A 15,084-nucleotide genomic window follows, 5' to 3' on the forward strand; every position below is an offset into this window, starting at 1 on the left:
GCCGCCATCTTTGTTGGCAGTTAATTTGCATATCTTGCTGATTAGCCGATGGGAAGCATAGCGGAGGTGCGGTTAATTACCCTTTTTGTCTTTTATTAGATAGGATTCCTTTCACATAGGAACAGAACTTAAGAACTCTGAGAGTTGCCCTAACCGGTTTGGCTCAGTGGATAGAGCATCGGCCTGCAGACTGAAGGGTCCCAGGTTCAATTCCAGTCGCGGGCACATGCCCGGATTGCAGGCTCAATTTCCAGTGGGGGGTGTGCAGGAGGCAGTCAATCAATGTTTCTCTCTCATCATTGATATTTCTCTCTCCCTCTCCCCCCCTCTCTGAAATCAATAAAAATATATATATAAAAAGAAAGAACTCTGAGAGTTGAATTCTAATTGCCAATGTCATTGGTACTAGAGTTCAGCCTTTTTTCTTTAGAGGCTTTGTATTTAATTGTTAAATATATAAAGACAAAATTTTTATATCAATATTTGCAGACAGTAGAAGGAACTTGGACTAGTTCTTATTAGTAGTTAATGTTTTGGACATTTTAGACCCATCAACTTTGAATTTCTAATAAAAAATCACTCTTTTCTAAATAGAAAGTTTATAATTATGAATTTAAGACCTTTTTTTTCATCTCTGCATATATTTAGGCTGTGGCTTCAAGTTGTTGGTCGGTGCTGAAACAGAAAAGGCAACAAATGAAGGTAAAATACCTTGGACTTCTTTGTTGAGTAATTCAAGGCTCCTGTCAAAAAAAAATCCGAGACCTTTCTCAAGTGGGAATGGCGCGTCGTAAGGACTGTCCTTAAAGCTAGATGAGAGACTTATTGGTACATGGTTGGCTTCTCCTTTTTTGAATTCTTTCTCTCTTTTCCTTAACTTTCTATAGAGTTCAGTATAGCAAGTATTGAGGCATGCATAGGGTTTCTACTAAGTGGGAGAAGGTTCAGGTTTGGAAACTTCTGATAGAGTTTTGATTTTTGTTTTTTTCACTTAATGATGTTTTAAGTCTTTTAAAATTGTTTAATATACTGGTTTCCACTCTATGTAATCCAACTGAGAAATAATGATCTGATTCTAATAGCTCTCTTATTCAAATGAGAGGCTCCACAAAAAAAGTCTCAAAGTTTCTATCCTGCCTCCATGTTGTACACCCCTCAGCCTATCTCGCCCACTGCATGTTGCTCTCACCTTTCGCTCCTGTGGTAAGGGCATGGATGCTGGAGTGAAGCTGCCTGGTTCAAATGCCACTTATCAGCAGCCATGGCCTCATAAGGTGCTTAACCTCTCTGTGCCTTAGTTTCCTCATCTCTCAAAAAGAGTATACTGCATGGGGTTTTTTAAGATAAAATGTATAGTGCTTACAACAGTGTTTGGCATAGTACATTTTGCAAGTATTGGTTATTATATTATTATTATTTGCATACTTACCTGTAGTTTTTTTTATTATTATATCTATATTTCTCAGTCTTATTCTTGTAACTTTGGGATGGTATTGCCAAGGACAGTGTTTTCAAAACACAGTTCTCACAGCATCTTCAGAAGGGGCTTCTTAAAAATAATTCTGGAGACCCTATATTTGAGTAATTCTAATTTAAAATGATTCTAGAGACCTGGTGTTTTAAACAAGTTCCCTAAATGATGATTATGAACTGTAATGCTTGAGAAACACTGGGCGAGGGGACAGACTTGTTGACTGGATCTGATTCTCACATAGCCAGTACGATCGATGATGGGCAAGTTGCTATCAGCTGACGTTCAGTTTTCCTGTTTGCAAAATGGAGTTAATGCTGTTTCAAGGGCTGCTGTAAGGATGAAATGAGATTGTATCAACGAGCTTAATTTAAACATAAAATTAAGAGTAAATATTACAAAGATTTTAATAATTGTAGTTTCCATAATTATAATGTTATCATTATATCTCACTTTTTTTTTTTCCTTAGCATGAATCTTGGGCCTTAGTCTTCTTTCTGTATCCACAGAAACCTATCAGGGAACTATTTCCTACACCTGGAATGCCATACTCTAATCCAGGGGTCCTCAAACTACGGCCCGCAGGCCACATGCAAATACAAATATTGTATTTGTTCCCATTTTGTTTTTTTTACTTCAAAATAAGATATGTGCAGTGTGCATAGGAATTTGTTCATAGTTTTTTTTAAACTATAGTCCGGCCCTCCAAGGGTCTGAGGGACCGTGAACTGGCCCCCTGTTTAAAAAGTTTGAGGACCCCTGCCTAATCTATGTACTTAAATCTTACCTGCTGTTGAGTTCAGTTCAACAATTATTCCTTGGGGAAGCATGTCCCTTTTAATTTACTTCAGCCCATGCTAACTGTCTAAAAGCCTAATACATTTTAGAGTCTGTATGGGGTTTAGAATTTTAATTTATGTAGAACATCTTATGCTATAGTAATAACTTCAGTGCATCCCTCATAACGTTTTGGCCTTCATTAGCGAGCTATGTGTGATTTAGGACAGGTTATTTAATCTCTCTGAAGTATCACGTTTTACATATTAAAGTGTTTACATGACCTACTTTTTCAGGAACTTTTTATTAAATTAATTAGAATCTAGCACATTATCTGGAATATAATGAGTACTCATTAAATGGTAATTGCTGCTATAATATGTTTCTTAAATTGAGGTTTAGAAGATGTCCTATAGCCTGTAAAATAGAAAATAACCCCACCAGGAGGCAGAATCTTAGGGCATAGTTATCCCCTGTAGATGCTATGACAAATGCATAGGACCTTATTTAACCAGGGACATTCAGCAAGTTATTAATAAACTTAGAGAGTTTCCTAAATCACTACTGTATGTTTTACTATTTCACAAGAAGAGGCAATTACACAATTAAATGCTTCAATAATAGCTGGTTCCTTAATGAAAAGTTAGGATTCTAGTGAGCACTATTTTGTACTTAATCATTTAAAATTTGTTTTAGTCTTTTTCAGATAATCTAATTAAGTGATTGAGTAGAATTTTTTAATAGCTGAAACCCTGGCGGTCTCATTAATCCTGAAAGTTATACTGCTAAGGAACATTGTGCCATTCTTGTTTTTATTTGGTTACAACACTGATGATTGCTTTTTTATGAAGTGAAAATGCCTTTAAGAAATTCTGTTTCTCAGCATATTTGAAACTATTGGCTAGGTTATGAAGTTCACAGAAAATATTCTGTGACTAAAAGTTACTTGTAAGTTTATTTTCTTATTAGGCTGGCTCATCATTGATCCTTGGTTTCCCCTCAAAAGATGATGGATAGCAATTTAGGTTTCTAAAGAGAAAGCAGATTCAAAAAGGTAAAAATTACTCGATTTTCTTTTACTTCCCAACAGATCCCGGATGGATTTTTTGCTCATTTCTATGCCATTTGTGAGCACATCAGCCCTGTACCGATGTTTTTTTTTTTTTACATTGGTCACTTTGTTTTTTTTTGTTTTTTGTTTTTTGTTTTTCCTTTCTTTTTTTTATTTTATTTTATTTTTTTATTGCTTAAAGTATTACAAAGGGTATTACATATGTGTCCTTTTTTTCCCCGCCCTTGACAATCCCCTGGCTTCCCCTACCCCCCAGTGTCTTATGTCCATTGGTTATGCTCATATGCATGAATACAAGTCCTTTGGTTGATCTCTTGCTGATCGATGTTTCTAACTCTCTATCTCTCTCCCTTCCTCTCTGTAAAAAATCAATAAAATATATTTAAAAAAAAAAAGATGATGGATAGCAATTTAGGTTTCTAAAGAGAAAGCAGATTCAAAAAGGTAAAAATTACTCGATTTTCTTTTACTTCCCAACAGATCCCGGATGGATTTTTTGCTCATTTCTATGCCATTTGTGAGCACATCAGCCCTGTCCTAGCCTGGGGCTTTTTGGGCCCTAGAAATTCTCTCTATGATTTATGTTGCTTCTTTAAGGTATGTCCAGTCATTGAACCATTTCTTTTTTCTAAATAAAAAATCCGATAAGGTATATTCTGTTTGGTTTGTTTGTTTGTTTGTTTGTTTGCATTTGTAGAAGAGAGAATGTTATTTAAAGGTGAAGTTATAAAAGTCACCTAAATTCAGTGTTTAAGTGCCGGTAGATCAGTAATATACAGTTATGGTGCTTTTTCCTGGAATAGATGCAAGTCCATCACCTTGTTGGTTCTCTCTATGATAGATGCACGATCTTGGCTGGAGTCATGATGTTATAGTCAAATTGCTGAAGACAGCTTGTTCTTCATACCTGAATGCTTTTGAAATTTATAAAGTAAATAAATTTTTTTTTATTGCTCATGTGGCAATTTAGAAAGTTCTGGTTCAAGGTAATATGAATGACAAAATCCCAGTTGTGAGAAATAACATGAGAGTTTAAAGTTGTATCCCAACATCAGCAGTTTAAATTTGCCAAAAAAACAATTTATATACCTCATTGCAGAAGTTTCTGCATGGCACAGTGCCAAGAAAAGTCTCACTATTTTAATAGCCGTCAGTTGAGGCTGAATTTCAAGGAACAAATAAAAAAGTAAATATAACAAGTATGATTTGGAAAGTTTTTGATGTTTGAAAGTTTGGATGTTTCACTATACCCTTCATTAAAAAAATAAAATTATGTTTATGTGCTCTTAATATAGCATTTATGTAAATGATTTAGGAAATGTTTATTTTACTATCATTTAAAACTCATTATTTTTTGACAAGTTTACTTGACCTCCCAAATGTAAGGTAAGGTATGTGTTTAGTGGGAAAAATCTGGACTGGGAATTAAGTCTGTCATTAATGAACAGTCTGACTCTGGGAAAATCATGCCTTGTCCTCCTTTTCTTCATTAAAATCAGGGAGCTTGACAGATCAATTGCTAATGAGCCTTCTAGTTACAGCATCTGGAGATTCTAAGAGGTGTGCCTTCTTAGTACTTCTTTTTTTTTCTTAAATATTTTTTTTTATTGATTTCAGAGAGGAAGGAGAGAGAAACATCAGTGATGAGAGAGAATCACTAATCGGCTGCCTCCTCCACGCCCCACAACAGGGATCGAGCCCACAACCCGGGCATGTACCCTGACTGGAATCAAACCATGATCTCCTGGTCATAGGTCAATGCTCAACCACTGAGCCACACCAGTCCGCTGGGCTTCTTAGTACTTTGTAACATTTGCTCTCTGTAGGATAGAAATTAAATATTCCTGTTTTTTTTGGAATTACTTTTATTTTCATGTTGGCATAATAGCCTGAAACTTAATACTTAGTAGTATACAACTTGCTTAAAATGAATTTCAGCATAAATATTAATTTACTGCAATGAAATATTTTTATTATTTAAAAATCTTCATTGTTAAAAGTACTACATATGTCCTCTTTTCTCCCCCCTACCCGTTACCTCCTTACTAGGCCACCCCCAGCCTTCACCACACTATTGTCTGTGTCCATGGGTTATGTATATATGCATAGAAGTTCTTTGATTGATCTCTTCCCACCCACCCATCCACCCCTGCCTTCCCTCTGATATTCCACAGTCTGTTCCATGCTTCTGAAATTATTTTTATTTTGCATGTATCCTAAGTTTTTTTATGTACAGAAAAATATACATTTAAAACTTATACGTTATAATTATTGGAAATAGTTTACTCTGAAGTAGTACCAGTGCTCATAGGTAACATTGGAAACTCCAGTTATTGGGAAAGGACTAATAATAGCCCCTTACCTTTATGCAGTGCTTTAGGGTTTACAGGCATTTTCTACTGATTGTTTTTTATCATAACATCAATCTTAAGTGGTAAAAAAAAAAAAAGGACACTAACTATTGCCCCTTATTTTACAGTAAAAGAAAATGAGACCCAAAGAGGTCTAGTCACTTGTTCAATGACCCCTTTCCAATGAGATATGAAACTAGCACTGGAACTCAGGCCTTCTGACTCCTAATGCAATGCATGTGACAACATTAGTGACTATTTAGAGGTAATATAATTTTGGTCTAGTAAGTGCCAATTTGTTTGTGTTTATTTTCCAGAATCAGGTTCTTTTCTTTCTCAAAGACATTTTTGACTTCGAGAAAGTACGCTATTCCAGCATCGAGACCTTGGCCGAAGACCTCCTGCAGTTACTTATTCGCCGCACTGAACTTCTGATGGCCTATCTTGGAGCCGATGCGCTGAGGCATACAAGCAGTTGTGTCAGTAGTCACGGTCAGGTTATGTCCACTGGCCTGGTGGAAGCCAAAGTTCAATAAGTCTCTTAAAATCAGACAGTTTGGGTGTGCTATGAAATGTCTTAAGATAACTGTTGATTCTGTAACATATATTACACAGAATTGGTGGATATGGTCTCAGGGAGGGAGAGAAATCTAGTAAAGAATGAGTGACCGTACTGTACTTACACAGAAGTCCTGGCATTGAATCCCTGTGTAGTGTATCCAAAGCAGCTTTTCACAGTCTTTAGGTAATAATTTAAGTCATGAAACGTTGCATGTTACACAGCATATTTTGCTTGAATTGAAGCCAGTACTTGGGAGTTAATTGATTTGTCGTCTTGAAGCTGTCTGAAATGTCTAGTCTCATTCTCAAAAGCTCCATTTTTATGCTTTGCACCTTGAAATCACACACTTTAGCTAAGACCTAAGTGGCCTGCACATACAAGAATATATTACTCCTAGTGTCCACAAACTTCACTTTTGCCTGAAAATGTATTTTTAATTGTAAAGTTGTTCATTTGTTTAATCAAGTTTAGACAGTAGTGGTGTTTAATATGTACTGCTTACATTATTGCTTGTGCATTTGCTTATGTATTTAAATCAAAGAAATTGTAATGACTATCATTATAAAGCATTTAAATGAATTGACACTGAGAAGTTTATGTTATAAGTTTATATTAGATTTACTGCAGTTTCCAAAATACATTGTTGCACCTATAAGTTACAATAGAGAGATTAAGAAATTTATTTTATCTGTTTATAGATTAGAGCATTTTTCTCTTCAATGAATATTGATTAAAAAGGTAACAGTTATTAACTATAACAGGCAATTAAATTTTTTCCTGTGTAGTTTTGAGACTATCTCCCTACACCTGAAGTTATTAATCTTAATACAGTAAAGTCATTTCTCCTTTCTCCTTCTCTAAAACTGTTTTTTAGTTGTTCTCACAGAGAACTTAGCAAATAAGTCCATATTTTTAAAATATTATTCATAGTTTGAATCTTAGTGCAGTTTTAAAGAAGGGTTTTTCCCCCCGTGAATATAGAACAAAATATTTTTAATGGTATAGAAGTATGTTTCATGTCCTTTATGATGAATGTATGAACAAATGGGTTGTTCATATAAGTAAAGTTCTTTAAAAGTATATTAGGTACTTTTAGAGTTGTGTCTAAATTATATACCACTTATTTGGAGTGGCTGACTCAGTATATAAATGGATTAGATTTGTTGATTTTGTTTTTAAAGTAGGCTTTATTCATTTTAGCGAGTTACCCAGAAGGACTTAAATATATTTTTTTAGAATGCATTTTTTAGATTAAAGTGCCTAGTTTCTGATTAAGGAATAGAAAATGAAAAGTGGGGTGGGGAGCATAATCTTTTAAGGTTTTAAATCTGTGTATGTGCCATGTTTGGGTAACAGTAGTTACAGAATATGAGATTCATCATTTTCATTCTGTTTGCATGTACTATGCTGTATAATGTACAGGTTATAGCATTAAAAAATATGAAATATTGCTCTAATAATTTTTTTAGTATATAGCTCCTTGACTTTTCTTACATATATTCTTAATTTAAGAATTTGCTATTTATAATTTGGATTATTGATGGAGGAGTATGATTAGAAGCATTAAAGCGAAAATTACATTTTGTAATATTTTACTTTTTAATTTATATTTTGTATTTTTAGCTTCTTGTTGAGATATCACTGGCCTTGAATGATTCACACACATACACACATATGTGTGCGCACACATTCCCGTTATTGTGTAGGCAAAACAGTTATTGCTTATATTAATTTTCCTGTTTGGGGGGCTAAATGTACTCTTTTATTTGAGGAAGATTTTGTTTGAAAACTATTTTGAAGAATTGCACTATTTAATAATGCTGCTACTACATAAGATAATTGAGTAATTTATTTCATCGGGTAAGATGAGTGGCTTTCCAAAAGGTATTTTTTTTCTTTTTCGCTTTTATATTTCACCTTTTAAAAAAAAAAAAAAAGTTGCCCAGCCTTGGCCAGTTTGGCTTAGTGGATAGAGTGTCAGCCTGAAGACTGAAGAGTCCCAGGTTCGATTCTGGTCAAGGGCACATGCCCAGGTTGCAGACTCGATCCCCAGTGCGGGGTGTGCAGGAGGCAGCCGATCAATGATTCTCTCTTATCGATGTTTCTGTCTCGCCCTCTGCCTTCCCTTCTGAAATCAATAAAATATTATATATATATATATAATATTCAAGAGGTTGATTTATCTAATTAAGAGCTTCCATTTAATTAGTTTTTGGTCAGTTCAGTAGCTACTAATTGAGTAAGATTCTTACTTTGTGGCCTTTAACAAAAGAGTCAGGAGTGACCAAATAGAATTTCAGGGTAATGGGTATAGGAAAAAAACCCTCTATTGTAAGAGAAGAAACTTGACCTTTTAAAAGAAACATCTCTTGAAATTGTTTTAACTCTTTAGGTAATAATTTAAGTCATGAAATGTTGACTTAAGTTATTGACCACAGAAGAGTACTTAAGACATATGCATCAATTTCAGTTTGCCTTGACATTGGCTTAAACAGTTAATGTTTTTAAAAATAAAAATTGATTTACACTAGTTTAAAATCTTTTAGGATGAACTCTGTTTAACATTTACTCACGGTAGCATTATCAGAAAATTGCCATCGCCAGAGGAGTCCTACCACCCACTTCCCCATGTAAATTATGAGGACCTTGAATTAGTCCTGAAAAAATGGATTCTTTTTCTTTGTGTTTTCTGGAAGACAAAAGATAAATGTTCAAGTGATTTATACTTGGTAATTTTTTTTTTCTGTTTTGGAGTCTCTACATTTTTTCTTTAACTAAAAGGCTAGTTATTTTTTTCTCTAAGACTTACAGTATGATTGTTAAATGTCAAAATAAGATTATCTTTTAAAAAAGAAGCTGTTTTTCATACTGTTATAGTCAACTACAAAGAACTTTCATAAAGTAGTATTCTTTATTTGCAATTATTTACTATGATTAGAATAATTTGTTGAATTAGCTGACTATAAAAAATATTTACAACTTTTTCTTGCCTTGAGATGTAACATTATCTACGTAAATGATTACCTGAGGAATGATTATTTGCATTACAAAAGAATATTTTGTCATTCTTTTAAACACATGAAATAGAAATGCCAAAGTAACATTTTAACATACTTCTCTGTGACATTTCAGAATCAGAAATTTTAAATTATGTTCGTAACATAATTTGCTTTTATTGTAATGTGAACACATTGGAAATTATTTGGAATATACATTTCAAAGTGATTATACGAATTAGGCTAAATTCAAAATTTTGGTTATTTGTTTAATCAAATTTAGAAATATCTCTGTATGTGAGACATAGGAATTTGTATAATCTGTGATTAATGGAAATAAGGATATCCTTTTTTTTTTGTTCCTAGTGATTATATTATGTTATTGTTTTGCTTAGTTTGAGAACAACCATGTATTAGCTTTACTTGGCTGATATGAGTAAATGTGTCTATTTCCTAAATGTAAGGACTGCACTAACTAATTTATGTAAAAGTGAAACACTACAGTAGCAGAAAAATAGCACTGGCTCTTTAGCCAAAATAAGCACTATAACATGGATGTATTTCTACTGCTGCCAAATAAAAAAGTGATGGTATATCTTGCTGATGTATTGAATATTTTATACAATACTTATATGTTTGCAAGGTCACACTTGTTGCACTTTCAGTCTCCATAAGATCTCACACATACAGGCATAGAAAACACAGACAGCCCAGCTGGCTTGGCTCAGTGGTTGAGTATCGACATATGAACCATGAGGTCATGGTTAGATTCCCCATCAGGGCTTGATCCCCACTGTGGGGCCTGCAGGAGGCAGCCGATCAATGATTCTCTCTCATCATTGATGTTTCTATCTCTCTTTCCCTTTCCCTTTCTCTCTGAAATCAATAAAAAATATATTAAGAAAACAGAGAACTGCCGAAACCGGTTTGGCTCAGTGGATAGAGCGTCGGCCTGCGGACTGAAGGGTCCCAGGTTCAATTCCGGTCAAGGGCATGTACCTGGGTTGCGGGCACATCCCCAGTGGGGGGGTGTGCAGGAGGCAGCTGATCGATGTTTCTCTCTCATCGATGTTTCTGACTCTCTATCTCTCTCTCCCTTCCTCTCTGTAGAAAATCAATAAAATATATTAAAAAAAAATTTTCTTAAAAAAAAAAAAAGAAAACAGAGAACTGTAGAAGCACTGAAATCAAGTGTCCACATTTTCTTATGTACTGTGAGAAAAGATAGTTTTGTAATGAATGAAGTCAAAGTACTTGTAGTATTTTAATTAATAATTTAAAGTGATCTGATTAATAGTGCCATTCCAACACAATACAGATTTATCCTATTGATGTGCATGCTTCCATCCCTATTCAGACATCTCCCTTTCCCACTACTTTTTAGTATTGAGACATTTAGTTAAGGAGAGGGTGTACAATGTTTCTCTCATCGATGTTTCACTCTCCCTTCCTCCCTGAAATCAATAAAAACATATTTTTTAAAAGTTTATTTTAGGATAATTAAATACATATAGTATAGATAAATGTATGTAGTTATATTTTAAACTATTAAATTAAACAAACTGAGTATAATTTAACAGGCAAACCATACAAATATGAGTGGACTCTCTTCCTAGCTAGGGTATTGTGTTGGAAATAGAATGAGAAACCAGATCAGAATCTCAATCTCATCTTCTGGATTTTTGTTTGTTTTTTGTCATCTGCCATACACTGTTGTCTCATGCCATCCTCTCTGTTTGTTTAAAATATTTCTCTACAAGCATCTCGGTGTCCTATTACACTATTTCTAGGGATTTGCTGGAAATTTTTGTAAACTCGGTTTATCCACTTTCATTCTTATAGTTTCTATGCTGCTTTTGACTTCTACTTTTATGTAGTGTTTCTTTCTATACCCTGTATTCTGTAATCCACCCTGCCACTTCTCCTTTAATCTCTCCTATGCTACTGACACCAGCCACACAGCTCTTTTGCTGAGGTCCTTTTTTTCCTACACCTGAACAGTGAAAAACCTTAGGTACCCTTCATCATTTGAGCAGGAAAGGACTGATTTCAGTACAGAAAAAAAAGCAAACTTTTCTTCTGTGTGACACTTTTTATTTTTTACTTGAAAGCCACAGCAAAGTAACTGGTACATCAAAAACCACCTCAGTGTTTTGCTCTGAACTATCTCTTATGTGTTTCGCAAAGCCTTTCACAATGTACATTTATATTTAGGAAATTCTAGGACTTTTATAATTTGCTATGTTTGAAATAATACTTGAATATAGAGAAGCACTTTGACATTTGAAAGCACTTGAACGATATGATTTCCAGAACTTTGCTAATTACTTAGTAACATTCTGTGAGAGAATAGGCCCTGGGATTTTAAAGAGGACTGAGCGTTTAATGTGATAGAAGATAAATAATTTTCAAAATAGGTTAAAGCAGGGGTATTCGTTATCTATTGTTGCATAACAAACTATCCCAAAATTTAGCAGCTTAAAACAACAAACATAATCTCACACAGTTTCTGAGGGTTGGAAATCCAGGCCTGGCTGGTTTGGGTGGTTCTAGCGGAGGGTCTCTCCTGAGATTAGTTATCTAAAGGTTTGACTAGGGCTGGAGGATTTGAGTCCAGGATTGGCTCAATCGTGTGGCTGTTGTCAGGAAGCTTTAAGCCCTTGCCACCTGAGCCTCTTAATAGTTGCCTGAATATCTTTAAAATATGGCAGCTTGCTTTCCTCGGGGTGAATAACTCAAGAAATAGCAAGATAGATAAAAGACAGTGTCTCTTATAACCTTGACTTGGAAGTGACATACCACCACTTGTGCCGAATTCTATCACAGACCATCTCTGACAGTGTGAGAGGAGATTACAAAGGACGTGAAGATTAGGCGGCAGGATCATTTGGGGTCATTTTGATGGCTGGATACCACAGCCAGAAATCATCATAAATTACACATAGAAAGTGTAGATATTTTGATTTTAAAGGAATAACTGTGCATTCTTTGGCTAATCTTTTGATGTAGGGTCAAGATCTTTACTTGGAATATGGATTCACTTGGTATTCTGAGATAACTTTGTTGCAAAAACTACATCTGTAAATCATCACCTGGGATTTCCAGTTTCCCTTACTTTTAAAGGAGAAAAATGTTACCTGAAAGCAATGAGTGTCGATTCCCCTTGATTTTAATAATTTTGTACCTGATCTAACTCTCTTTGCTTTTATATTTCTTTTTGTAATGTTTATGTAATTTCAATAACATGCAACTGATATAACCAAGTTTGAGAACAAAACCAACAAATTCATGATAAATGTGTTTTTACAAATTGGCAGATCTTGGGTTTCTAAATGTGTTCTCAAACTTAGCATGTTCAAAACAGAGCTCCTGGCCACACCTGCCTCAGCCTCCTCCTCCCAATCTTTCTCATCCCAGGAAATGACAATTTCATTCTTCCAGATCCCCAGGCCACAAAGGTCTTTTCTACACACCTCATATTCAATGTTACCAAAATCCTACTAGTTCTACTTTTAGAAAAATGTACCAAGAAAAAAAATGTGCCGAGCATTTCTCAACTATCACTGTGGCCCCAACTCCCATCACCTGTCATCCTGATTATTGTGGAACCCTCCTAATTGGTCTCCCTGCTGCAGTTAGTGTATTTGCAGCACATCAGCCAGGGTGAGCATGTTAAGAATGTCAGGTCAGCCTGGCTGGTAAGGCTCAGTGGTTGTGTTGACATGTGCACCAGGAGGTCTCAGTTAGATTCCCAGTCAGGGCACATGCCCGGGTTGCAGGATCCTCCCCAGTGGGGGATATGCAGGAGGCAGCCAATCAATGAGTCTCTCTCATCATTGATGTTTCTATCTCCCTCTCTGAAATCAATTATATATATATTTAAGTGGCCTGTAATAAACCCTTCTATTTAAAAAAAAAAAAAGTCAGATGATGACACTACTTTGTTCAAAATCCACCAATGGCCACTCATTTTATTCAGTAAAAAGTTACAAAACGGGTCCTCCACAGTCTGCCTCCGGCACCACTCCATCTTCTATTATTTCACCCTCTGCCTACTCAGCTCCACCCCCACAAGCCACCTTGCTCTTCCTAGAACAAGTCAGATAGACTCCTCCTCTGGACCTTTGTGCCTCTGACTGCTCTTCCCCCAGATTCTCCAGCCATTTACATAGCTCACTGCCTCACTTTCCTCAAGACTTTTACTCATCTGAGACCTTCCCTAGCCACTCTGTGTAAAAGTACAAAATCCACCCACCCCATTCCCAGCATTCCCTGCTTCCCTGCTCTGATCTTTCCATATTGCATATCACTCAGTACTACATAGTTTATTTATTTGCTTACTGCTGGCCCTCCTCCACCAGAATGTATGTTCCATAACGGCAGGGCTTTTTATTTGTCTTGTCAGTACTGTATTCTCAGTATCTAGAATTGAGTATTTGTTGGCTGAGTGATGAATAGATGGGAGAAATAATGGGCTTTGCATGTTGTGGATAGCTATCAGTTTTATAGTTAGAATGGAGAACTTTGTTTAATCTGGTGAATCTGTTTAGAGGATATCAGTGAAGAGAGCTTCTAATCCTTTAAATCATAAAAATAAATGTAATTTTAAGTTGATGAGTATAGGAAGGAAGAGGGTGGAATGAGTTTATAATAGAGCAGACTGATATAGATTGGAGAAGAAAAGTTAGAGGTAAGAGCAGACGCTTTTTCAACATCCCTGAAGATGTAACCTGTTGTCTGCTCAGTGCTAGACGTTGGAAGTGGTTGCCCCTGGTTTATCTGTGTGGAGGCTAGTTCAATTCTTAAATTACTTTGTTTATATTCACTTTCAGCATGCAGTGAAGAATTGAAGATCTCTCCCACCAGAATGATGAGCATTTCCAGTTTTCCTGTGGGTTGCTTGATGGGTGCAACTGACAAGCTTGTGGTCCAGGTTGAAAAGGCCCTTTGGGCCCTGGCCGGTTTGGCCCAGTAGATAGAGCGTCAGCCTGCGGACTCAAGGGTCCCGGGTTCGATTCGGGTCAAGGGCATGTACCTTGGTTTCGGGCACATTCCCAGTGGGGAGTGTGCAGGAGGCGGCTGATCGATGTTTCTAACTCTCTATCTCTCTCCCTTCCTCTCTGTAAAAAATCAATAAAATATATTTTTTTAAAAAAAAGAAAAAGAAAAGGTCGTTCGGAGCTAAGATTCCCAGATACCCTTATGTAGGTTTAGAAAGGCCAGAGATAACTGGGTTCAATTAAAGAAAGATAATGTAATTACTTCCTTTTATTCCTCCTCCCCCTCCTTCTCTTCTTCCACTTCTCTCTATCGACCACTCTCTTTGGAATTAAAGATCAGAGCCAAGAAAAGAGGAGCAACGAAGGATAAAGTGGTTCCCGGGCTGCTGCCCTCTGCTCTCAGTCCGCGTTAGAAAGCTGGCCTGGAAGAGGAGCTGCGAGAAGGGGGCTCCGGGGCACGCCGGCTGAGGGCAGCGGGAGGCCAGCTCGGCCTATTTATCTGTTCCTTTCCAATATCGCCCCTTTCCCACCGGGAAGGCAGCCTCCCTTCCCCTTGGGAGGTGGAGGCCGACGCAAGGTGAAGGGGTCAGTTTAGAGACCCAGAGCCGGGCGACAGGCGGCTTCTGGCGGAAAGTTGGCAGCCACCGCCCCCGTCGCCGGCCTTCCTCCTCGACTCTCCACCCCTCTCCGGGCGATACGGCGGAGGTGGGGGGGCTGGGGGGACTGGCCTTGTGTTTTGGAACAGCTGCTGCCGGCGCTGGGCCCGCCTGGAATGCGGGAACAGGCTGCGCACCAGGACTTTTATGGAAACTTGCTGCTGGAGACGGCGGCGGCGACAGCCAGAGGGCTCCCGGC

General features: G+C 36.7%; 1 protein-coding gene across 2 annotated transcripts in view; it reads left to right on the forward strand.

The window, feature by feature from the left end:
- FAM73A (family with sequence similarity 73, member A) overlaps positions 1 to 7,815 on the forward strand; it is an 80,563-nt gene extending 72,748 nt beyond the window's left edge. Inside the window, exons 14-17 of one of the 2 annotated variants that reach the window (XM_014544366.1) lie at positions 649 to 702; positions 2,299 to 2,301; positions 3,801 to 3,917; positions 5,989 to 7,815. In XM_014544366.1, the coding sequence (XP_014399852.1) occupies positions 649 to 702; positions 2,299 to 2,301; positions 3,801 to 3,917; positions 5,989 to 6,207 (393 nt within the window). In that variant the 3' untranslated portion in view covers positions 6,208 to 7,815. Of the gene's footprint in view, positions 1 to 648; positions 703 to 2,298; positions 2,302 to 3,338; positions 3,384 to 3,800; positions 3,918 to 5,988 lie in introns of both variants that reach the window. The other variant, XM_005871935.2, reaches the window with a different exon arrangement.
- Positions 7,816 to 15,084: the final 7,269 nt, after the last annotated feature.

Source organism: Myotis brandtii, unplaced genomic scaffold, assembly GCF_000412655.1.
Source record: "Myotis brandtii unplaced genomic scaffold, ASM41265v1 scaffold36, whole genome shotgun sequence".
NCBI classification, from domain to species: domain Eukaryota; kingdom Metazoa; phylum Chordata; class Mammalia; order Chiroptera; family Vespertilionidae; genus Myotis; species Myotis brandtii.